General features: G+C 29.4%; 3 protein-coding genes across 4 annotated transcripts in view; 1 reads left to right on the top strand and 2 right to left on the bottom strand.

Moving 5' to 3' along the window:
• LOC124951722 (outer dynein arm-docking complex subunit 4-like) overlaps positions 1 to 11,538 on the bottom strand; it is a 21,447-nt gene extending 9,909 nt beyond the window's left edge. The window contains exons 1-3 of the mRNA XM_047500528.1: positions 11,187 to 11,538; positions 10,319 to 10,582; positions 8,367 to 9,148 (exon numbers count right to left, since the gene is read on the bottom strand). Of these exons, the coding sequence (XP_047356484.1) occupies positions 8,367 to 9,148; positions 10,319 to 10,582; positions 11,187 to 11,419 (1,279 nt within the window). The 5' untranslated portion in view covers positions 11,420 to 11,538. The remainder of the gene's footprint in view (positions 1 to 8,366; positions 9,149 to 10,318; positions 10,583 to 11,186) is intronic.
• Positions 1 to 20,821, top strand: part of LOC124951745 — a 94,754-nt gene extending 73,933 nt beyond the window's left edge. For both annotated transcript variants that reach the window (XM_047500572.1, XM_047500574.1), the window contains exons 2-4: positions 17,831 to 18,096; positions 18,589 to 19,400; positions 19,497 to 20,821. In XM_047500572.1, the coding sequence (XP_047356528.1) occupies positions 17,929 to 18,096; positions 18,589 to 19,400; positions 19,497 to 20,022 (1,506 nt within the window). In that variant the 5' untranslated portion in view covers positions 17,831 to 17,928 and the 3' untranslated portion in view covers positions 20,023 to 20,821. The remainder of the gene's footprint in view (positions 1 to 17,830; positions 18,097 to 18,588; positions 19,401 to 19,496) is intronic.
• Positions 12,194 to 16,732, bottom strand: LOC124951721 (outer dynein arm-docking complex subunit 4-like). The gene is made up of 5 exons (XM_047500527.1): positions 16,471 to 16,732; positions 15,902 to 16,177; positions 14,878 to 15,304; positions 12,931 to 13,465; positions 12,194 to 12,553 (listed from the first exon to the last, which is right to left on the bottom strand). The coding sequence occupies exons 1-5, from the start codon at positions 16,730 to 16,732 to the stop codon at positions 12,194 to 12,196; spliced, it is 1,860 nt and encodes a 619-aa protein (XP_047356483.1).
• Positions 20,822 to 25,296: the final 4,475 nt, after the last annotated feature.

Raw genomic sequence — 25,296 nt, 5'->3', positions numbered from 1 at the left:
TTCCAGATAAAGAAAAACAAATTGTTATTGTTGATATTATTGTTGTTGTTGTTGTTGTTTCCTTGTCGGACATAGTTGTTATTAACTCACGGGATAATATCATTCTCCAAAATTTTCTCTGTGCATGATATTAAACCACAGTCGACAATTATCTCGTGAGATAATTGCATATTACCCGCGTCAGTGGACGAAAAATTAAAGCTGCCAACGATTAAAATACCTTAATTGCGAGATTCTCACTCCGATTAATTGATATATAGTATAGAGATAGAAATGAAAATATTAAAAAAAAAAAATAAAAAAAAAAAAAGAAAAAAAAATTTCAAAAAAAGAGAGAGAAAGAATAAAATTAAAACTAATAGTACTCACCGTTATTTTTAATAAAAAAAAAAAAGAATTAAAACTTACAACACTTTTGCAATTAGTTATTAAGATATTTCTCTATTTCGTTAATTAATTACGATTACGGTTAATGAGTTCTTTTGACACTATTTTAAATACTCTCTACTCTTATGCTTATGCATTATAAAAATATTACAATAATACTTATTGCCGAATTTAATATTTGTTCAAAATTGCGATATCTCTTGTATGCAAAAAAAAAAAAGAAAAAGAAAAAGAAAAGAAAATATTGTTAAACTACAAATGTCTAAATGACTATGAATAATGTGTGCAATATTTACAAAAAAAAAAAAAAAAAAAAAAAAAAAAGAAAGATTCTTATTCGTTTCATAAAATGGAATAATATAAAAAAGGAAAAAAAAAGAAGTAAGATTAAATATAATTTTCTTGTAAATAAATTATTCCGTATACACCGTGGATTCGTTATAAAGATATATACGACAAGATTTATCGTTGAAGTGTATGTTTAATTTGAAATTGCAATGATGTTTGCAAGAAAAAAAAAAAAAAAAAGGAAGGAAAGAAAAAATCTTTTCGAAGTTCGAACGAGTACGACGATATATAATATTTAACAAAAAAGAAAAAAAAGAAGGAAGAAAAAAGGAAAAGAAAAAAAAAATACAATAACCTTTATTTGTTTTAAAGAAGAGAAGCAACGAAAAAATAAAAGAAAATACAATAAAAAAAAAAAAAAAAAAAAATGAAATTGAGTGCACCATCGTGAAAGTTTCTCGAAAGCTTGAGGAAGATTATATCTTATATTCACATCGATCAGGTACGTCGAAGGTTCGAGCGTACCACGGACACCTTTTAGAAGATGCTTGACAACTTTCCTTCCTCTTTTATTTATTTATTTATTTATTTATTTATTTTTTCGTTTTTTTCTTTTTTTTTTTTTTCTTTCGTTTCCAGGAAGAAGAAAAAGTTAAAGGGAGAAGGAAAAATGCAGTAACCTGACCTAGAGAGAACTATCGAGCGGCTGTAGTATTTCACGCCCACTCGTCCGTTCTCTCGTTTCCTCGTTCAGTCCGTTCACTTCGTGCATCGAAATTGCAGGCCAGTTCTTTCTCGAAAACTTTCGAGATTAATGCGACGGAACAGTTCCGCGATCTACAGCCATTTCAAACTTTTCATCGGTTTCTTTCAAAAAGTTTTTCAACCATTAAAAATCTCTTGGTTTCTTCGTACATAAGTACATCGTTATTGTTCAGAATTTTGATATAGTAAATGATCTGATATCATTTAATAATCATCTTTCCATTTAATCTTTTGTTTCCTTCTGATTATCTATTATCTCGAATATCTTCCAAGAATATTCTTTATAAATAGATATATATATATATATATATATATATATATATATATATATATATGTATGTATGAATATATAAATATAATATAGACATAAATTGGAATATTTGTCGAGTGGATTTTTGTCTGAAAAAAAAGAGATAAAATGAAGAACAAATTAACACGACAAGCTCAAATTCAAGTGGTATTTATTATAAAATCATCGTTCTTATGAGTAATCATGAATCATCTTAAAAAACGAGTGGCGATAAGATATCGTTTATCTTGAAAAAAAAAAAGAAAAGAAAGAGAAGAAAAGAAAAAAAAGAACTTATATACTTGGGTGATCAGTTGTGTCAAGGATTATCGATAAAAATCATTTTTAAAAAGCTTTCGAAATTCGATGAAAGATGAATGAAAGAAAACAGTGCACCGTGGAAAAATCTTTTTCAATATCACGATGGCAAATAGATCCGCCTTTAGATCTCTCGTCGTTGAAACATAATAGATGTTTTCAAAGAACGAAGTCATTTTAAGCGACTCGTTTTCCATAACGGAACACAGCAAAGTTTACGATGGAACGTGAATTCCGTTAGTACGTAAGTTGCTTGGAAATGCATTTTTAATGCAAGCTCAGCCCCGCCGGTTCCTTGGCTTTTGCATTCAAATCGATTCGATGGAAGAGTTACAAATATGCAACGAAGCTGACAGAAGTTTTAGTTAAAGTTCGAGGATGAGTTTAGCGAGAGAGAGAGAGAGAGAGAGAGAGAGAGAGAGAGAGAGAGAGAGAAAGAGAGAGAAAGAGAAAAGAAAAAAAAAATATAAAAGACAACAACATCCGCTCGATAAAATGCTAATTAACAACTTCAAGTTTATCAACTTGTTACATATATGTATATATAGATATTTTTTACTCGATAAAGATAAATAAACGCTTTGTTGTTTTTTAGAATCAAAGAGAAAAATCATAAAATTATATTCGAACTAGAAAATAATAATTGATATCTATATTATCAATCAAACATTTTTTTCTTTTTTAAAAAACAAAATAATTTTAATTAATTTTATTTATCTAAACGCACGCACACACACACACACACACCCACGAACAAACAAACAAACAAACAAACAAACAAATAAATAAATACGATAGAAATTAACCAACAAACTCAATAATATACGAAAATGAATGGTAAAGCATTTTGAGAAACATACACATGACTAAAACGAATTCCATAAATTTTCAACTGGAAATAGGAAAGCTCGAAATTGCAGATATGAACTCGTTTGGAAACACCTTTGCTCATAACCACGAATTACCGAAGATGAAAACGTGTGGTAGGAAACAGGAAAGTGCATTTTCTCATTGACTTCAATCCAACTGCTTGGCGACTCATAACGAATTGCATCCCACATATTATATTGTTAGTAATTTAAAGAAACGGGTTTATATCATGTGGATCAAAAATTGCATATACTACAATATATTAAAGTAAAAAGTATTGTTTCTCATTTAAAAATAAAAATAAAATATGTGAGAGAGAGAGAGAGAGAGAGAGAGAGAGAAAGTGATGTGAATGCATTTTTCGATTGCATATATGTATGTACATCGCATATGCATGTATAAATGCATACTAATCAATTTCATTTATATCTCGCATTGTTATTAATATTATTTAATCCACTACAATTGGGATATCATGTATAACAAATTACTACGTTTGAACAACATAGTTATTATAATAATAATAGTTATAGTTATATTTTATAAATATTATTATTTATGAACTAATATATTTTCTTCTTTCTCTCTCTCTCTCTCTCTCTCTCTCTCTCTCTCTCTTTCTCTCTAATTAACTAAATTATATAATTATATTATTTCTTATAACTATTATCGGTTATAAAAAAATAAATTATAATATATTGACTACAGTATATAAATAATTATACAAACAATATGATCGGATTGATATTAAATTCTAGACAGGATAAAATTTCATTTTTAATATAAATTTTACGTTCGATCTAATCACCCGTTTAAAACTCTACGCACAAATTTAAAATAAAAAAAAAAAATAAATAAAAAATACCCAACGATCGTGTATGCATACAAAAGAGAGAGCGAGAGAGAGAGAGAGAGAGAGAGAGAGAGAGAAAGGAGGAAAAAGAAAATGAAATGAAGAATTTTTCATGATTTTTTTTTTTCCTTTTTGAATTATCATTATCATACTTGAATGAGATTAGAGATGTTATATAGTTTATCATAGTGCGATATCATGGAATATTGTAAAACGTTAGAATGAAAGACTGAAATGAAAATTGTACGTAGGCTTTAACGGGGCTACCTGTTGAGCTACTCGTTCACAAGCAACCAGGCCTCTCTTCAGAGGCCGGAGTCAGTCAAAGTCAGCCTTAAGCGGCAAGAATATCGTAAAGTGCTCGATATTTTTCTAAGACAAACTTTCTTCCTATCTTCGTAGGATATTGAAAAGGAATTCCCAATTCGAGAAAGAGCCGTAACATTTCTATCGAATCGATAGTTCAACTTTATTCGTTTTTCGGCTTTACGTTTCTCTTCTTTCAATTTGTTTCAATAAGTCCAGAAATTTTTTTTTTTTTTTTTTTTTTTTTTTTTTTTTTTTTTTTTTTTTTTTTTTTTTTTTTTTTTTTTTTTTTTTTTTTTTTTTTTTTGTTTTTTTTTTCTCTATTCGATAAAACGAGAAATATCTCGTTTATTTTACGCGCTTTATATTTTATATCTATTGTAAGTTATATTTAAGTGAAAAGAAAAAAAAAAAAACAAAAAAAAAACAAAAAAAATTAGATAACCATAACGAATTGGTATAATTTAGGAAAAACATGATTAATTTCTCTTTGATTATTTTATTATTATAATTATTATCTGTTATTAATAATTAATAATTAATAAAAGTGAATCTATTAAAGTGAAATAAGATTTAAAAGGAAAATAATAAATAAATAAATAAATAAATAAATAATAGATATGAATTGATGATAATAAAAGTGTTCCGTCATATATTAAATTAAATGACAAACAAAGTGTTAGTATAATAATTTTTTTTCAACGATCATTCTTTTATATTGCGTTAATATAAAAAAATTTTTTGACAGAACGACATTTGAATAAAGCATAAGTTCGTGAAATTATTAATTTACGATCAAATCACTTTCATAATTACCGGCTCATATAAATATTATAAGTCTGTAACTTGAAAATTAGATTAATGAGGATTAAAAAAAAACATTCATAAGATAGAAACAATCAGATCATTGATTTAAGATAATTTAAGATACCATGAAGGTGAGTTTAACAACCAATTTTTCGATATGATATGATCGTATTATATTATAATTAAAGATTATAGAATGAATTTAATGTCGGATTTAAATTTAAAACTAAGTATGAATGGGCATACGAAAAAAAAGAAAAAAAAAAAAAAAGAAAAAAAAATGTTTTCATATATATTTATTTCGTCTCTTTAAAGTTTCGAAAAGTATCGTTTATATATCGATCTCATCGATCGATAACGATAAATAAAGTGAACAGAAACAGAGAGCTTAGTGATCACGCTAGTTACTATCTTGACACGTAATAGCTTTGATCGGACGCATCGAACTGCAAGACTTAAAATAGATATTACTTTGTCAAAGATTATGTACCAGATGATAATTAAAAGTCACTTATATTTTTTCATATTATCGGAAAGAAACTTGATTGTTAGTATCGTTAATCTTCAATAATGTCATGTAACTTTTAAATCATACGCTTATGCGATATATGCATCTGTCTCATTTTATTTATTTTTTTTTTTTCCTTTCTTTTCTTTTCTTTTATCATAAAATTTTTTTCATAAAATTAATTGCTAATTCACATCTTAGAAATAATATTTATTAAATATAAGTTGTATTATCATGTAATTTAAAATATTATAACAAGAAAGTATATGTATATAACGTGAAATTTATAGTATTGTATATATATATATATATACATATAGAGGCCGTAATTAAAGATATTTAAATAGAAAAGAAATTATATTACGTAAAAGTCAAGGTATAAAGTAGTTATTATTAAAATTATTATAATATGTTTATATCACATTATATAATATAATTTTATTTATTAAAAAGAAATATAGTAAATATAATAATAATAATAATAATATTTTTACTTTACTATAGTAGAGCGTGATAAAACTTATAACATAGAATGGTATAAATATATTAATAAAAATACTATAAAAATTTCACATTATATAATTTTCTTTTTTTTTTTTTTCTTCTTCTTTTTTTCTTTTAGGAGAAAAAAAATGAATTCATAGAGAACGAACGTATTAATTTCGTCATATTCTTTTGGCCAAGAAGTAAATCGTTGTTGAACATAAAGCTCGTCAAACTTTTTCATACGTTTATGTAAGTGAGTATTGATTCTTTTCTTTTTTTTTTTTTTTTTTTAAAGAAGGATAAAACGAAAAATTTGAAAAGATCGTGCACGTCAATACGTTTTATACAAAAGATAGTATTATACATTCCGACCGTATCACAGGTTCAAGTGTGAAAGGCAAAGATAAATTTTTTAAAAAATAAAAATCTCTCTGCCACTCGTACAATTTTCACTTTGGATTACGATTCATCGTGCAACCGTGGGGAGAGAGAGAGAGAGAGAAAAAGAGAGAGAGAATGAGAAAGAGAGAGAGAGAAAACTGAATATTCATTTCGTTTTAGCTGATTTCATTTTTCCCTAGAATACGCATTTTCTCGTGCGATGAAAAAATTCCTACGTAAAATTTACCACTCGATAGAATTTTCTACATAATTAAATATTTATGATTAATATCCGTTCAATTATCTTAACTTTTTCTCGATAATTAAGAAGGAAGGAAAGGAAGAAAGAAGAAAGGAAAAAAAAAAAAAGAAAGAAAGAACAAAAAAGTCTACAGAATTATTTGCATTCTAAAATTATTGATATTTATAATAAACTTAGATGGATGTAAATGACAAATAATTGTCATTTACAAACAAACAAATAAATAAATCGATATGATTCGCGTGATTAATTCGTACGACTAACTGCTTAATTTATCGCAATTGACACGCCATAGGCGTATCAGTATAGATATATCATTTGAGAGATCGTAAAGCTTCGTAAATTCGGGAATGCTTGATGTGGAATTTAATCGACGACAATGACGGTGCAATTAGTACGATTGGAATCGTCGATGGAAGAATATAGTTCGGAGTTTAACTCGTGTGATAGATTATTAGGCTTTGGAGTAATAACTAATCACATTGATATATATATTAAATTATTACATTTATATAAAAAATAATTTGTAATAATTATAGATAGACCTAATAGATATCTATTATATAATATTGATTTTCGATAAGGAGAAAAAAAGAATAGGGAAAAAAAAAAAAGAGGTGGAAGATTAACAAAGAAAATTTATGAGGTCGCATTGAAAGAAAAAAGAAAGGAATTTGGAATTAATGATCGTTCAATCGAAATTTATGAAAGTCACAAATATTTATTTTCTATGTAGATAAAAGGAAAAAGAAAAAAGAAAGGGAAATATAAGAAGAATTATCAATTATAGATTGAAATACGTAATTTGTAAGAAATAATGATAAATTGTAAATGTATAGTTTATAAAATAATCTTATCAAATATTTATTTCCTTGTGGCGGACATTAACGATTGTTTTTAAGAAAGGAACGACCAGTTAAGTCACCGCGCATTCTTCCTCTTGTAATCGAATCACCGACATCATTTCTCCTTTTATCCTCGCGAAAGTTCCTACCCCGAAATTCCGAATCCGTCTTATCGATCGTCGTCTTCATCGTCGTCGTCGTCGTCGTCGTCGTCGTCGATGTTGTCGTCGTCGTCGTCGTCGTCGTCGTTGTTGATGTCGTTGTCGTCGTCGTCGTCGTCGTCGTCGTTGAAGTTGGTTCTTGAACGATTTGGATTTTCTCGATGGAGCGAACTTCCTCTTTCGACATGGACAAAGCGACACGAATGATCTCTATCATTTTCTCTGGGTCCTCCGTTATTTCCTCTTCAATTTCTTTCCCTTCCTCTTTTCTCTTCTTTTTACGAAGCATCTTGTCGGATTCATCGATCGACTCGGGCCCCACCTTAAACTCCATTTTATCGACCTCTTTCAACATATACCTATCTACCTTTTGAAAGTCTTCATTGTCATTAAATATATATTCCTTTGATGATACCTTTACGTTATCCTTTTCGTTTTTCTTCCATTTCATTTCCATTTTGTTTTGTTTGGTCTTCTTATCGATAACGTAGGTAGCATTGGTTATCTCGCTCTTCAATGATGTCATACTATTCGTCAGTCTTATCCCAGCAATCGAAGGATTTTCATGATCCAATGGATCGTTCTTCCCACTTCGAAATGTCGTAGATGTAGAACTTGTGACTATTTTCTCGCTTTCTTCTTTTTCTTCTGCTTCTTTTCCTTCTTCTTCTTCCTCTTCATCCAATCGTCGAGATGAGGAACAGAAAGAAAAGCTCTCATTTTCCATCGTTAAACTGTCTCTAGATATTTCTTCTTCCTCGTCTTCTTCTTCTTCTTCTTCTTCTTCAACATCATCCTCTTCCTCTTCTCTCTTCTTCTCTTTCTCCTCGATCTCCGAACCAAAGGTAATTCTTCTTAAGAGACGTGTCAAATCGGTGATAAGATTTTGAATGTAAGAAAGCGTCGGCGTGTCACCTTCCTCCTCGGTGATCCTAGCGCAAATCCTCAATTCCTCCAAGGCCTCGGCAAATCTACCAAGTTTCACCAAGGTCTGAGCTTTAAGGAGTTTACCATGAAGGATCCATTTATTCGAGCCGATATCTTCAGCGATTTCTAAGGTTCGGTTGCCCATATTAAATGCTTTAACAAATTTTCCAGTTTCCAAATAACATCGGCCAATCTCATGATGAATCCAAGCACGTAAAATCGGTTCTTCCAAATTTTTCGATAAATGTTCCCAGGCACGAGCCGCGGCATCCAAATGATCGAAACTTAAATGTACCTTGCCCAAGGTCAAAAGTGATTGCAAAATTAAAACCGAATCGTTACTTATTTTCGCTAGGTATACCATTCTAGCGACATTATTCACAGCTCTGTCGTGTCTACCAAGCATTACGTGGGTCAAGGCCAAATAACGATGAGCTTCAACTTCGTATCTTTTAGGCTCTCCGATTCCTGACGAAACAGCCAATAATTCTTTCGCATATTGAAAAGATGCTTTAACATTGCCAGAATGAAATGCTGTTTCTAATTTCTTCAATGTCGTATCAGCCACGTTCCTCAAACGATTTAACATAGCGTTTGATCGTGTTAGATGTAACTTTGAGAAACTCGATGTCGTTGATGATCTATCCCAAAGATTTTTGTGCTCATCGAAGTAACTAAATTGAAAGGATAATTCTCTGATTTATTTCGAATGAATTAAAAATTATACTTTCGTAAGAATTATACTTTGTCGTATTTTTATATCTACAACTGTACGAATAAACGAATAGTGTTTATAAACTTATAACAATGAAATATTAACGCGTTCACTGTCAACATATCGTTGCATAAATCATTATGCACCATCTGATACCTTCGATAAGTATCTTGAATAGAATATTCACGAAGGATATTCACTGTTATGCTCGACATGAATCTCATTATCGTCGATACTTGTTAGAAAACTGATCGGATTTAAGAGATTGGAAAAATAAGAAAGTAGTCGACTTCAACATTAATTTTCTATTTTCTTATATTGTTTTTTTCTTTTTTTTTTTTTAATAAGCTTCCTTTCTATTATCAGAAAGTTAGTTTTATAAAAATTATTCATTAGTGATTCTCATGACAGTAAACACGTTGATATAAAAATCTCTTATTATTTGAAAAGAGTAATAAAAGATAAACAAATCAAATATTTCAATATTTTATTTGCAAATAAATAATATCATATCGATGTCTTTTAATGAAAATTTCGATTATTATTTCTTTACTGATACCAATAATATACTATTTATTAGAGTAATTTATAGCATATAACAATTTATATATTCCACATACTACATATCATTATATTTTTTCTATTTTTCTATATATATATATATATATATCTTCTTTTGCAATATTAAACTATTAAATTACAATATATAATAAATTACTCTAAACAATACTAGTAATATATAGTAATAGTTAATAATAATTAATAACATATAGGAGTGATTATATGCTATAAAAAAAGAATTTATATACTATAAATTACTAAATTGATATTATTTATTTCGATAGAAAATATGTTTCACAAAATTGTCATCTTTTATCGATCATTTCAACGTACTGTCATTTATAATAATTTAATCTCATAATGATACTAGTGTCGATTTCTTTTTTTTTTTCTTTTTTAATTTTGTTTTTTTTTTTTTTTGCTTTTTATTCGCTATATATTAAATATCGAAAATTTCCATATTATTTTTTTGACTTTTTTTTCTTCAATTTAAATATCTCTTTTCATTTTTAATAAATATAAGAAAAGAATATTAAACGAGATAGTTATGTTGATAAATATCCAGAAAGGTGAAGCTTACAGATATTACCTGAGAACTTCGTTCACAGATGAGAAATCTGGAGATTCTCTAAGTACATTAGCGGCTTTAATGGCAGCCACTTCGGGACAAAGTGCGATCGTCAGTTCTGATTCAGGTTTAGTTTTTGACAAGAACTTTCTCAAACGTTTTGATGGATTTTGCCATGAGTTTATCATAGTTGCTGTTCGTCTTGCCGCTGTACTATGGCTACCATCGCGAGGACAAACTTTTGCTGCTCTATGATACAACACCAATGCAGTCTCATAATTTCCTCTGTAAATAAAATCATTAATCATTTCATTAATTTCAATATTTTATTTGCACGGAATTAAATTAATTTTCTTCATCTGATAATATTTTATTATATCATTTAAAACACCAATGAGATACACGTATCATTAGGAATATTTCTCTTGATTGTTTACATCGATCTAACATTGATTGATCAAATATTGTTTTTTTTTTTTTTTTTTTTTTTTTTTTTTTTTTTTTTTTTTTTTTTTTTTTTTTTTTTTTTTGAAATAAAAAATAGCTATTGTAATATTTGTGATGTAACGTTGTGCCGCCGTATGTGATATAAAAACAAAAAAATGTATAAATATATATATATATATATATATATATATATATATATATATATATATATATATATATATATAAGAATAATAGTTAGAGCAACATTGCATTTAGATAGAATAAAAATCAAATTATTATCGTGCGTAACTTCGACAAAACATTTATTTGATATTTTCATCCTATCACATGTAACTTAACTTTTTTTTCTTTTTCTTTTTCTTTTCTTTTTCTTTTTTTAAAGGTTGCTCCATCAACACAGAATAATATCCCTTTTAAAAATACAATAAACATTATTATATACTTTTGATACAATTGATCAGCTTCGTAATGCAATGCCTGAGCAAATTGTCGATCGTTTCCTATTGAATTCGTAACCGTAGAATTTGTTTTCTTCGTATTATGTGCACGATTAACTGCACGTTCAATGGCCTTTCTTGTCTCCTCTATATTACCAAATTCGTCTTTAATTTCATCGTCAGTCAATATAGTTGCGGATCTCGCTTTCGAGTCGGTTCGTATCAACGTCGATGTCATCTTAAATTTCCATTATCATCGTTGAGAGAAAGATAACTTTCATGTTAAATACAAGTTAATAAGAGAAGCCTAACAGGCTTAAATCTTAGCGCACAACCTAGAAACGTTTATGTCATCGATAAAAAAAAAATTTCAAACGAACAAAGAAAGTCTTTTGTTTATTCCGTTTGCCGTAGAAAAATTTTCAATTGGCGAATGAATTAAATGATATTAATCTAAAAAAAAAAAAAAAAATTTATAATTTATCGATTAAACGAATTATAAAATGAACAATTTTAATCTCCACCTACAATAATCTTAACGTCGAACATGATTTGACATATTTATTATGTAATATCATATTTTCATTAGAATAAATTATGTTTAATGGATATGTTTTAATGGAAATGAGGAAAGCAAGCAGATTTATTTATTCTTTAACTCATTCTTTCGATTAATAGGTTAATTAAAAAAAAAAAATCATTTTCTTTTGATGGGCACCTTTCTCACAGACACTTTATTTACAAATATATATATATATATTACGTGACGTTTACAGAACAAAGTCAGATTATATATATACGTATGTATATATTATATATATATATATATATATATATATATATATATATATATATATATATACACATCTATACATATATGAGAAACTCGAAGAATCAGAACAGTTGAAAGCAAACAAGCGAACAATAGGAGAGTTTCATATAGATACATAAAACCAAAATCCAATTTTAGTGTATCACATTGTATATATCTCTTGGCAAGTGATGCCGAGGCTCATTTGTAATTTTCGAAATCGATGAAACCAGGTCTCTCTTTCGACGGAGCGTATTGAGCAAGCAAAGCCTGTCTTGCTTTCTTTTCGGGATCCTTCGGAGGACACGGCAATATCGTATTCCGTCTACAGGGTAACTTGAACTTACGGTCGATTGGCTTACAACCAGGCATTACTGAAAGTCTCCGTTTCGCTGGTACTACTTCCATACTACGAAAAAGAAAATCCACATCGTTCTTCAATTCATCTGGCATCAATTCGAGTATTATCCGTTGTCTAATGCCTATACCGTCCGTAGTTATCATCAACCTTTCAAAATCGACCTCGTCGATTATGTTGAGAGTACGAAAGTAAAAATCTACCTGTCGATAAAAAAAAAAAAATTTTTTCATTAACATATACAATTACATAGTTAACGCGTTCGATATCAATGTTAATCATTGAATTTTACAATAATTTATATTTGATATTTTTCAATTAATATTATATTTTTTATTTAATTAATATTTTGTAATATAATATCCGTTTGATTTTCCTTTTTTCTTTTATTATTATTATTAGTATTATTATCGATAAATTGTATTATTACTAAATATATCGTAAATAAAAAATCCGAATTTTTTTGTCTATCTAAGAAACGTTAAAACTTAAATTATGATAAATAATTATATCAAGTGAAAAAGATTTCAAAGGGAGAAAAATTTGTTGATATGAATGTATTTATATTCACGTATATTACCAGATAATCGATACCAAGCTTTTTAGCACTGGCTATTGCATTAATAGCAGCCTCCTTTGCTTCATTTCGATTGTTTTGACAGATCTCGACTAACATCATCATGTGAGTGGCATTTAATATCCATTGTTCGCACTTAGCTTCGACGGCAGAATCACGCGCCTTTTTAGCATAATATCGTGCAAGATCGAAACGATAAATCTCAATCAAAAACTTAGCAAAATCATGAAAAAGCCAAGCCAATTCTAAGGGTTCCGAAGCAACAGACAATCGTCGGCGAAACGTTTTAAGTGCATTTTGTCGCGTATTGATCTTCACCCACGCTAACTCTCTTTGACGTGGTAATCTTGTTGTGCCTACTCTTAAATGATGCTTCAAATATCTTATCTTCGTTTCTTCATCACGTAGACTCATCAAATTCCTCGTATCGATATACGCCCACGCTATCATTTTATAAAGAGCATTCAGACATTTCTGCTTTAACGGGAACATGTTGTTCGAGTACGAATCAAATTTGTCCTTTATACGTTCGACGTATCTAAAATAGCGTAGGAGGAAGTTTGATCAATGTTGAAAAAATATCTGATAAAAATAACTTTTTTTTAATTGTATTCCTTAGAGGACTCCGTATAACACGGGAAATAAATTTATAGGAGGCACATAAGTTAAACAGATATAGATTACATATAAATATATATATAATATATATATATATATATATTCAGATTCGAAATTATAGTATATTTATAAAAGTTAGTTATAACTTTATCATAAATAATTTAAAATTTCTATTTATTTTTGAACTTTTTCTTTTATAACCCTAAGTTATATTCGTAAAAGGAAAAATGTTAATTTTTTACTAATATTAAATTATTAATAACAAAAATTAAAGAGTTATAAGTTATGTATTAATGATTCTTTCTTTTTTCTGTTTTTTTTTTTTTTTTTTTTTTTTTTTTTTTTTTTTTTTTTTTTTTTTTTTTTTTTTTTTTTAAATACTTGACTGCAGTCTTTTCGATACAATCGTCAAACGATATAATGGTCATCAAATATATATGTATCTGTGTATCTTGTTATACCAGTTTTTTTTACTGTAGTACACGAGTCCTTTTTTTTACTATGTTATAGGAACACCATTCACAATTTTGGTGTCATGTTATATGAATCTATATTGTACGAAACCGTGTTATACGGGGATCTATTGTATTTCATTGAATATTTCCCGATTGTTCTAGAACAATATGCAAGATGTTCCATAAAACTTAATCACTTGAATCCTTATCGATCGTATGTCATTTCTGACGTAACATTGCATCTTTATCGTATCGGTCGTGTGTCACGTGGGTAGTAACAAGACTGAACAAATAAAATCATACTGATTGCCAAATGTGCGCAGTATTTGCTTTAAGGTTTGAATAATCAATCAATAGATAACAACACGTGGAATGATATTTCGATTAATATTTTACATTTATGTTGATATTTTACAGATCAAAAATAAAATAAATAAAAGTATATGAATATTCATATATGTACGTATATATAACTTTGATTATTTTATTATTTATATGGACTCAAGCCAATTAGAAAATAAGATAAACGATATTTTTAATAATTTCTTTTTCGAATAAGGTAAGATTAGATATCAAAAAAAAAAAAAACGCAAAAGAAAAGAACCGAAAAAATAGAATTTTTAACAAAATGTAACCTATGAAAAAATTATATTAAATTTTTGTCCAAATATAATCTTTGACAAGATGTGTTTTATTACAAAAAACAAAATATATGAAAAAGAAATAAAAATATAATCTTAAAAATAAAAAAAAATATAAACATATATATATATATATATATATATATATATATATATAATTAAAAAAAAAAAGTAATTTTTGAAAAAATATCCAATTTCTAAAAAAAAAAATTAAAATTTTGTTCAAAGAGTTATACTTGAAAAATAAACAATAATCTCGTTCCATTCTTGCAGCATGTAAGCTTCGCAATAAAAAGTCCGCAAGTATGATGATGTTACATTTCTTAATTTTCTTTTCGGTTTTAATCATCACTTTGTGACCAAATGTTCTTGCGCTTCTAGCGAAGAGCATTACGTAAATTGGCGATGTCATTCGTACAATACTCTGACGAAATTCCGTGTTTTTAAAGCTTTCCTGCAGGATATGTAGCAACATCTTTGACGATTCTTTGTTCAGTGATTCGAAAGTTTGTCTGTCTTCAAGCAATCGTTGACGAAACTCTTTTTCGACAGCCATATGACGTAAATAAATCTTGGCTATGGTTTTTCGCAGCTTTGCATTGTACATTTCTTCTTTGGCAACTGGATCGTTCACCTTGAACTTTGATTGATCCTCATCAATTCCTAATCGTCGTCGATAAATCAATTAATGATAGTCCATCAACTTGGTTTCTTGCTTATTTATTTTTTTACATCTAACATTATCGTATTCAGACTTTGATATGTCATTGAATTGAATTGTATGTCAGAATTTTTAATATTATATATATATATATATGTATATATACATATAATATTTATTTACTATCAATTATCTTTTATATAATTACGGGTTTAATGATTAATGTTGAAATTTTCAATAAAAAATATTAATGTTTACAATAGTACAATGAATCAATATTTTTTATTGACAATTACTATAGTAATTCTTTATCTAATGGAAATTTAATAAATTTCTATGATAATATTGGTATTTTCAATAAATAAAATATATTGAATATATTTTGTTAAATACTATTATTTTTCATTGAAAATTTCTGCATTATTTATTAACCAATTCAATAATTATATGGCTAATTTAATAATTACATAATAACTTTGACGTTCGATTTCAAAAAAAAAAAAAAAAAAAAAGATTCAAATAAAAATTTGAAACGATAACATAGAATATTTGAATTTAGAATTCAGATTGAAGTCTTTTATTCTTGCAGCTCCTCTCACCTTCGAATTCGTCTGGTTCCACAGTGAGCTTCTCGATCAATACTTTGCGATACTCTTCCAACTTTTTGATCCACGGTAAAAGACGTTTCAAAGCATCTGGTACAGTGTTTCGACCGACACAAGTTTCTATTGTTTCATTGGCCCGATAAATGTATAATTCGAAAGGCATTTTACGTTGTCGTAAACCATTGTAAGCATGAATCAAACTATAGCAAAATTCGCCCATTCGGTAAAGCGTATTCACTCTCATTTCTTTTACCTGATGATTATTAGGATCTACAAAGTATTCATATTAGGCAAGTAATTTTTTTATTATTATTTTTTTATTATTATTTTTATTACTATTATTGTATTTTTCTCATATCTAGGTATATAATTTTTATATATATATATATATATATATATATATATATATATATATATATATATATATATATATATACTTTTTTATTTATTTATATTTATTTAATATTTAAATTTATACACATGTACTGTTATGATATATTTATATTAATAATAATATTATATTATTGTATATATAAAAATTATAATATTAATTATAATTATACCTATTTCCATGCATTTCTCAGAAATCTGAACGGCTATACTATATCTGGTGAAATTGAACTGGGCTTTGCAAAGGCCAAGAAACAACCTTACGTCTTTGTCGTCGTCGGCCGATTGTATTGCTTTTTCAAAATAAGTTATCGCCTGGGTATATTTCTCCATCATAGTAAAACGACGAGCCCATTCTCGATAAAGAATCTTTTCCCGAAATATTTCAGTTCCTCCATCCTTTTTTTGTTTGCGCACACTAATAGATCGCGACATTTTCTAAAACAATTAAAAACACATAGATATCTCTACTATAAAGAGTTTCTTCGATCATTAAAACATAACCGAAACTACTAACCTATATTTCAAATGAATTCTAAAAAGGAAAGAAATAGAAAAAAAAAGAAAGAAAGAGAAATAGAGAGAGAGAGAGAGAGAGAGAAAGAGAGAGAATCCAATAATAGTATATTTTTACTGATCAATTTTAATTCACAGATTTTTATATATGTATATCCCCTTTCTTTATTATTTACATTTTTCTAAAATTACTGTAATTTTGTTCATTAATCCACGTGACGTCGTCTGAACGTCGATAATAAGTGACAAATAGCGCTAGTCGATTCGATACGAAACGAACACGTTATTATCATTTCATATATACCTTTTTCAACATTTCATTTTGATTTTAAAATTATATAAATATCTCGCAGATTTCGAAATGTAGAGAAATCCTAAAGATAAAGTCTGTATTGTAGATATATCGCTTTTATAATTCGAACCAGAAATAATCCTTCGCAATACGTGGTAATTAATACCACAAAGGGGTAGTCCGCGAAACGCGGGAATACTTTTCAAAATGAAATCGGATTAAATTTCTAAAGAGTGAGGATGAGGTGGGATAGTAGAATGAAGAGAGGGAGCTTTTAAAGTGAATTTAAATGTTGTTAAGCAGTTCTTACATACATTTCAAATATTCCACGACATTTCGCACTGAAAATGAATATTTTCAAAGATCACTCATATATCTTGATTTCTTTTCTTTTTTCTTTTTCCTTTTTTTTTTTTTTTTTTTTTTTTTTTTTTTTTATTATTATTTCTCGTTTCATTTATACCCACGTGAATGAAAAAAAAACGTATCTTCCCGTATAAAAACATTCATCTTTCTTATTCAAGATTTAAATCATTTTTACATTGACTACTTTGAAGGATACATTCATCACTATTTATATTCATTATTCGCGTTATTAACGTTTTAAAAGAAAAAGAGAAAGAGAGAGAGAGAGAGAGAGAGGGAGAGAGAGAGAGAAGAAAAAGAAAAAGAAACACTTTCGATATTAAAAATAAATTCTATATGCTATATTCTTTTTGTTACAGAAAAAAAAAACAAAAAAAAAAAAAAAACAGAAACATAGTAACATTTTCTGCGATAACCTTAAAGGAGTTACTCGAAGTGGAATCATCGAGATGCGGTGATGGCTCTACTTTACAGATTCGTGCAACTGCCAGATCGCAGCGGCACGCGGGTTTTTTCATTTGTCGTCACCCGGAGTGTCGTACGCGATCCAGAAAGAGACGTTACCAGTAAGGAACTTGTTTGTGGCTTCCAAAGATGGGCAGTAGCCTTTTCACGGGGAGACAAGGTAAATACATACGATCAATATATTAAATTTAATACAAAATTTTATAAAAAATAATATATAATTTAATAAAGTAACAATTAATTATTAATGGTATGATGATAATAAAAAAAAAAAAAATTCTCGTACAAACGAGAATTTTTTAATTCATTTCGTAACAGACTCTATAAAATCGTGACATTGTCTCGTAGAATACGCAATGACCTATGAAAATTTTGCTTACCTTTATATTTTATCTCAAGTATATCTACTTACTTGCAAATTAACTACTCTTTTATCACTTCCCTTATTAAATATAACAATTTATATTCCATTATTATCATCCTTGGTTATTGTTTTATTCACAAGCTTACGATGGCATCCTAACATTCTCAAGCATTAATAACTCGTCCATTTTCTCATTCTAATTTCTATTCAAATGCATACCCATTTTTTAAAAAATCATCCGACAAATTCAATCAAACAAACAATTTCTAACTTGTTCTTCTGTCTCAGGTATTAGGCGTATATCTGGTATGGCGAGGTGCATCACGAAATCTTCGGGTTTACGTCGACTTTACGTTCACGTTGTTGAACCGGGAGCACTTCTCGATGAACGAAGGTTTCTCAGGGAAACGAGTTAAATTCACGTACGAATTACCGGCTCAAGGAAACCGCAATTACATACCAGTATCAGACCTCTACACTCGTAACTTTGCTGACACGAATGGCGAATTCCAGTTGGAATTGTCAATGGCGAACGTACGTACGGTATACATGACGGAAGTTAGAATGCCAACCGGGGTCTTTTCAACGGGTCAGCCAAAATCAAATAAACTTGAGACCGATTGCTTCACATTTGGTGGTTTTGATTGGAGCGTCGTTATCTATCCTTATGGGAATAAAGAAGCAGAGGGTTGTCGAGGTCAAGAGAATCGCGTGAGCGTTTATTTAATGAGACTCACGGGATTCGATCATCGATGCAGAGTGAGATACAGCGTGGCATTGGGCGAAGGAGATCGTAGAATCGATTCTGGCCATATAGAAGATCTCTCGAATGCTGAAGGTTACGGTTTTGGATGGCATCCAAGAGTTAGATGGTCAGAAATCGCTCATAAAGGTGTTCTTCGAGTCTCACTTGAAATGGTCGAAGCAAGAACGATCTGCGAGGTAGCTGTGCAAGCTCTTGGTCCACCTGCTTTGTCTCCTACTCCTTGCTACGATCGTGACAAGCAAGCTTGGGTCGTAAGAGCTGATCTCCATTCGGAAACGGTTAGACTCCATCTGATTTATAAAGATATCAATCATGTACCACGAAATCATCTGAGGTAAATTTTATTTCATACGTATGTATTTATCTGTCAAGAAAAAGTTTCTTGTTTATATTTTAATATGAAATATATCATGTTCTACTATTATTTCAGATACGTAAATTGGTCGGCTTATTTATTAAGAGGCGAAGAACCTGATACGGTTGCGATGAGTCTACCAGGTGCACCATTCAGTCGTTATTACGCTCAAGAATCCGCTGATGAAGGTATAATTATGGAAACGAATTTGGACACGAATGAGATCAAGGACAATCACAGTCCATTCCTTACGGACAAGAAGCAATTAAGGATCAGATTGGAATGGAATGAGAGCCATTTGCTCTTTCAAGCGACTTATCACAAATACGACGACGTCTGCCGTATTCACAATCAACAAATGAGACGTGAGATAGCATCTTTACAAGCTGAAAACTATAGCCTCGAGAGACAACTCTTTAGCTATCAGAAGAGTCTTGCTTTTGCACAAGCTCAACAGCAACAACATCAACAACAACAACAACAACAGCAACAACATCAGCATCAACAACAACAACAACAGCAACAACAGGGTCAACCACGGCATACCAGTCATCAACCTCATCTCGAAAGGTCAACATCCACTGATACTGAATACGCCTGACAAGTGGATCTCGTTAATGAAACGGCGAGTGGTGGCTGTAGACGTCAGTTGCCGGTCATTCAAGAAAATGATCGCCGGGTTCATCAGAATCTTGTACGAATGATGGATCGTCGATTGAGTAACGTCCAATTGCAGCAACATCTCTATGAAATTGAACATCAATATCAATTAAGAAACAACAGCGAATCGCCAAGGCAGAGCGTCGATCGTACCGAAGAACATCGACGTAGTATCATTCAACAGCCAAAGAGATCGAGCATCGGTCGTTCGGACAGTATATCCGATCGTGGAACCGATCTTTATCAAGCTTATTATTTGGGTTACGTCGGACAGACAGCTCATAAGCGACGTAGAACCACTTTGTGGGAAACTTTAACGGGATTAGTCTGTTCGTTGGGTGCTTTGGCCACTAGAGCTGCAAAAATGGCCGCTAGACGTGGAGATCCTCTTTGAAAGAATCAATGAAATATTTTCGAGTCGTCTATAGTATAATACATATGTATATGATATGAAAACGATCGAATAAAACTCTTATAGATCTTGAACTAAAGTTCAAGGGTTTGTCTGAAGTGATCCACGAGAATTTATGATTTTATGAGATAAAGATCGGACGATCGAATTGTATGGAGTTACATAATGTGAGTAAATGTAGTAGAATTAAAAGTAAAAAAAGAAAAAAAAAGAAAAAGAAAAAAAAAGAGAGGGAAACGCGCAAGCAACTGCAGCAACAAAAGCAGCAGCAGCAGCAGTAGAACAAAGTAAAAGCGCCTCCTCGTGTTTACACGCTACATATACACAAGATACAACTCTATCTACTTGTCAATTTACTGAAGATGAAAAAAAAAAAGAAAAGTAACCTATTTTCCTCTAAAGACTTTTTTCACCTATTGTGTATGTATGTACGTACGTACGTCGCTGTGCGAGGACAACAAAAGAAGAACACAATTGTCAAAGTAATATTATATTATATGAGACACTTATTAAGTACATACGTAACGTTGTACCTATATATACCGTTGTATACTTTGGAATGGATTGAATGCTAAAATGGGAAGAATATCAAATGTATGGTGATAAAAAAAAAAAAAAAAACCGAAGAACGTCGAATTATAAGAAAATAAGAAAATAATAATTACAGAAAATTGGACTTTCGATCAGGGTAAACGAGAAGGATAATCAAAAACGTACGCCATCAATATTATAATCCCAACGCGATCCATTTATTATTATTATTATTATTATTATCATTATTATTATTATTATTATTATTATTATTATTATTATTATTATTATTATTATTATTATTATTATTAATATTATTATTATTATACATTGGCTCCGAAAAATAGTTACACATATGTATGAAACACACACGACAGGATAACACTTTATTCCACACGTTTCCTTTCCGAAAAAATGAAAAAAAAAAAAAAAAACAAAAAAAAAAAGATGGAAAGAGAGATTTCGAGATAACCGATCTCGCGGTCATTAACCTATCGTACGCGATCAAAGTATTTAAATAGAACAAAAAAAGAAAGAAAAACGAAAAAAAAAAAGAAAGAAAACAGGGAAAAAAAAACTGAAAAATAAAAAACAGAAAAAAGAAAATAAAAGAGAAAAGAAGAAAAAATACGAAGAAGTTATTTTTCGAAAGATCGCACATTTCTCTATCGCATGATCATGCATAAAAGAAAGAAAGAAAGAAAGAAAGAAAAAAAGAAAAAAAATAAAAGGAAAGAAGTAAGAAAGAAAACAAGAAAAAAAAGAAAAAACGAGATTATTATTAAATGCTATTCTTGTGTCTTGTGTCGCATGATCGTCACCTAATTTTGCTCTGTGTCGCCTTCTAATCCAACCTCAACCACTCTCCCTTACTCCCATGAGTATATTCTAGGAATGTTCTAAATATTAAAGCAAATCTCGAAATACGATTCGATTAAGCGGCGCGAACTCGTAACACATTCGATGCTAGCGATAATACATACATATGTGTGATTTTCCTTCTCTCTGATTTGCTCGCGCATAGTCGAACAATGGAAATCGTTTGGCGTGTCTAATCAAAATTTGATCTCGTCTGCGGTGAACGACGCAAAGCAAAATGCATTTGATGTGTCCAACCAGTACTCCGTTGTTTCGCTCAATCAAAAGCGAGTTTCTATGTCGAAGCCGCACTATTTACCATTCGATTTCGTGTTTAAATGTACATATATACGCGGACGGACGAATAAATTCTCAATTTTCTTCTCTGTATCCTCGACGACTTTTCTAACTTAATACTTTTCTTCTAGATTCTTCTTTCGGATCCTAAAAGAGAAAAAAAAAGAAAAAGAAAAAAAAAAAAAAGAAAAAAAATGGCTTTCCAAAACAATCTTTTTCTAATCCGCGAGAATGTGTATAAAATTTCTGTAATCACGCCCCGTTAAATAATCTTTCTCATCCTCCTCTATCGCGTTCTGTTCGTATTATTGAAAAAAAAAAAAAAAATAATAATAATAAAAAATAAAAAAATAAAAAAAAAACAAAAAAAAATGGAAAAAAATGGAAAAAATTAAAAAAAGAAAAAAAAGAAAAAAAACAGTAAATGAACAAAAAAATAAAACACCGTTTCTTTTTAAACGTCTCTGATAAACACGAACAATCAAAACTACACCCTCTCCTACCTCTCCACTCACCCGAACACATACATATACATGCATACACACACACACATCCACACACCCACACCCACACACACACACACACACACACACACACACACACACATATATATATATATATATATATATATATATATATATATAAAATTGTACGTGTGCGAACAACGTGTTACGTACTTAAATTTGTGTATGTATATATTATCTACCGTCAACAGAATGAATATATGAATAATAACAAACCATTGCGGCATAGAAATAACACATATGATCAATGATACAACGTCACATTCCGACAACAAATCTGTTTCACACGTATATTCTATGTTCTCTATAGAAAAATACAGTGCCATGTTAAATCGTCGTATTTCATGTGACTCTAAAATTCCGCATTGTGGGGGTTTAGCCCTTAACATTTATCAATCCATAAAATATCCATGAAATATCCATAAAAAATCCTCGCCTCGCTGAAATCGTTTGAACGTACCGTCACGGAAAAGAACTTACGGCTAACTGCTATCGCATACTACTTTAAAAAAAAAGAAAAAAGAAAAAAGAAAAAAAAAATTCCTATCATGCTTTATTAATTTTTGACGTTTAATAATGTTATTCTTCTTTTTCTTTTTTTTTTCTTTTTTTCTTTTTCTTTTTTTCTTTTTTTCTTTTTTTTTCTTTCTTTCCTTCTTTCTCGAAACAATCATTTCTGAAAGCTACCAGATTGTTTCGTTTGTAAAATCTCTCTCTTGTTATCACGAGCGAAACGGATCGTTGACAATAAAAGTTCGATTTCGTCCAAAAAAAAAAAAAAAAAAAAAAAAAAAAAAAAAAAAAAAGAAAAAAAAGAAAAAGAATTCTCCTTTTTCAATGTTCTCTGTATCGGTACTTTCAAACATGGTCCAATCCAATTGTAATCGTTACAGATCTCGGTTAGGATATAATATATACATATATATATATTGTACCAAACGCATCCTTCTCTGAATTATCGGAGCGTGTACACTTTGTATATACGTTTATTACAGACAAATTAGAAGGTTGAGAGAGAGAGAGAGAGAGAGAGAGAGAGAGAGAGAGAGAGAGAGAGAGAGAGAGAGAAGTTTTGATGTAATGGAAATGTTAAGGGAGTTGAAAGGAAAGATAAAAGAAAGATAATATTGCAATACTTCGTTGGATAATCTTCATATTTGATCGAGGAGTCTTTCTTTCTATATTTTTCTGAAAATAGATACAGCCTTGTACAATCTTCTTCGTATATAATGACACTACAAACGTATTCATTTCCTTAAAATTATCTTCAATTACCGTCGCAAGAAATATCTGTCGATCGTATTAGGAATAGACATTTTTTTATTTGAATATAACTGTCTGAGTAAAAGTCATAAAAGAAAAATATTAATATAAATGATATCAATAATTTAAGAATTTTTCTCTTTAAATAAATTTCGTTAGATATTTAATCGATAATTTTCAATAGAGAAAGCTACAACGATAGTTACAGATGTATGATATAATTTGAAATTCTTTTTTGTTCCTTTTTTTTTATTAGTTTCAAATTTGAACAGAAATTTTTTTTTTCTTTTTTTGCTAGCGAAACAAACAACAATTAGACGTAATGATGATACAGATAAGCGATCGAAGACTCCTTAAAACAATATTGAAGATTCGAATTAATGTACGCTAGATGAGAATCAAATTTTTTGGAGAATATGATGATAAAGGACTGACGAAGTATTTGCGCGTTAAAGAACTAAACAATTTGCAGAAATTCGATAAAATACGGGAGAGATTTCCTAAATTTTTCCTACAGCACTTGGAAATTTTAAAAAGGCTTTGTCGTTCGTATTTTCTTATACTCACATTTCTGAAGCATCTTTTTTCTTTATACAAAATATACCTATATTGCCATCTTTTTCAGTAAATTCTCAGGAATTTCCCAAATCTACGAGAATAATCTTTGTAAACGTGTACACCGTCGTTCCCCGAGTTATAACGTTGTCGTTCGTCTTGCTTTTCTTGTTGTACTTTTTTTTTTTCTTTTTTTTAATTAAATAAAAGAACATTAAAAAAGAATCTATCTGTCTGTCTAATATAACGTTAAAACGCAGAAAATCAAATCAATATAAAGAGAAAGAGTATGATGATTTTAGTAACCATAATAATGATCTATCTCGTGCAAAATTAATGCGACAGAATTGCAGTAAACAAATCTGACGTAAAGCTTGTTAACAATTTATTAGAAATAGTAAATTATCGCGATCAAATTGTTATAACGATGATTAATGGTCATAAGAACATAATCTGTAAAAAAAAAAAAAACAAAAAAAACCACGAACGACGACGATATTCAAACTCAGTACGAGGAAGCTTCTATCTCTATTATATTCTCTACCATTTCTTTACAGCCTATCGTTGCCGGAACTCTTTTCAATTAAGATGTATGTTCGTATTCGTACTTTTAAGCACTATGTATAGCACCTTTGCTACCTTTTTTCGTGTGTTGCGCTGTAAAATCCGTACATACCAACACACTCTCTCAACAGTTTTGAGACATATACTAATGTACTTAAACCATCTGTGAGTCTGCCTCGTCTTTTATAAAATTCTTGCTATATTCAACTGT

This window comes from Vespa velutina, chromosome 9 (assembly GCF_912470025.1).
Source record: "Vespa velutina chromosome 9, iVesVel2.1, whole genome shotgun sequence".
NCBI lineage: Eukaryota > Metazoa > Arthropoda > Insecta > Hymenoptera > Vespidae > Vespa > Vespa velutina.
This window is presented reverse-complemented; position numbering and strand designations above follow the sequence as displayed.

Bases quoted from the DNA above. Each gene is read 5' to 3' on its own strand.
- LOC124951721 (XM_047500527.1), bottom strand. From the start codon at position 16,732: ATGTCGCGATCTATTAGTGTGCGCAAACAAAAAAAGGATGGAGGAACT. The intron at 16,178-16,470 runs GTATAATTATAA...AATACTTTGTAG, and splicing joins TGAGAAATGCATGGAAATAG to ATCCTAATAATCATCAGGTA. The intron at 12,554-12,930 runs GTAATATACGTG...TTTTATCGACAG, and splicing joins AGCTTGGTATCGATTATCTG to GTAGATTTTTACTTTCGTAC.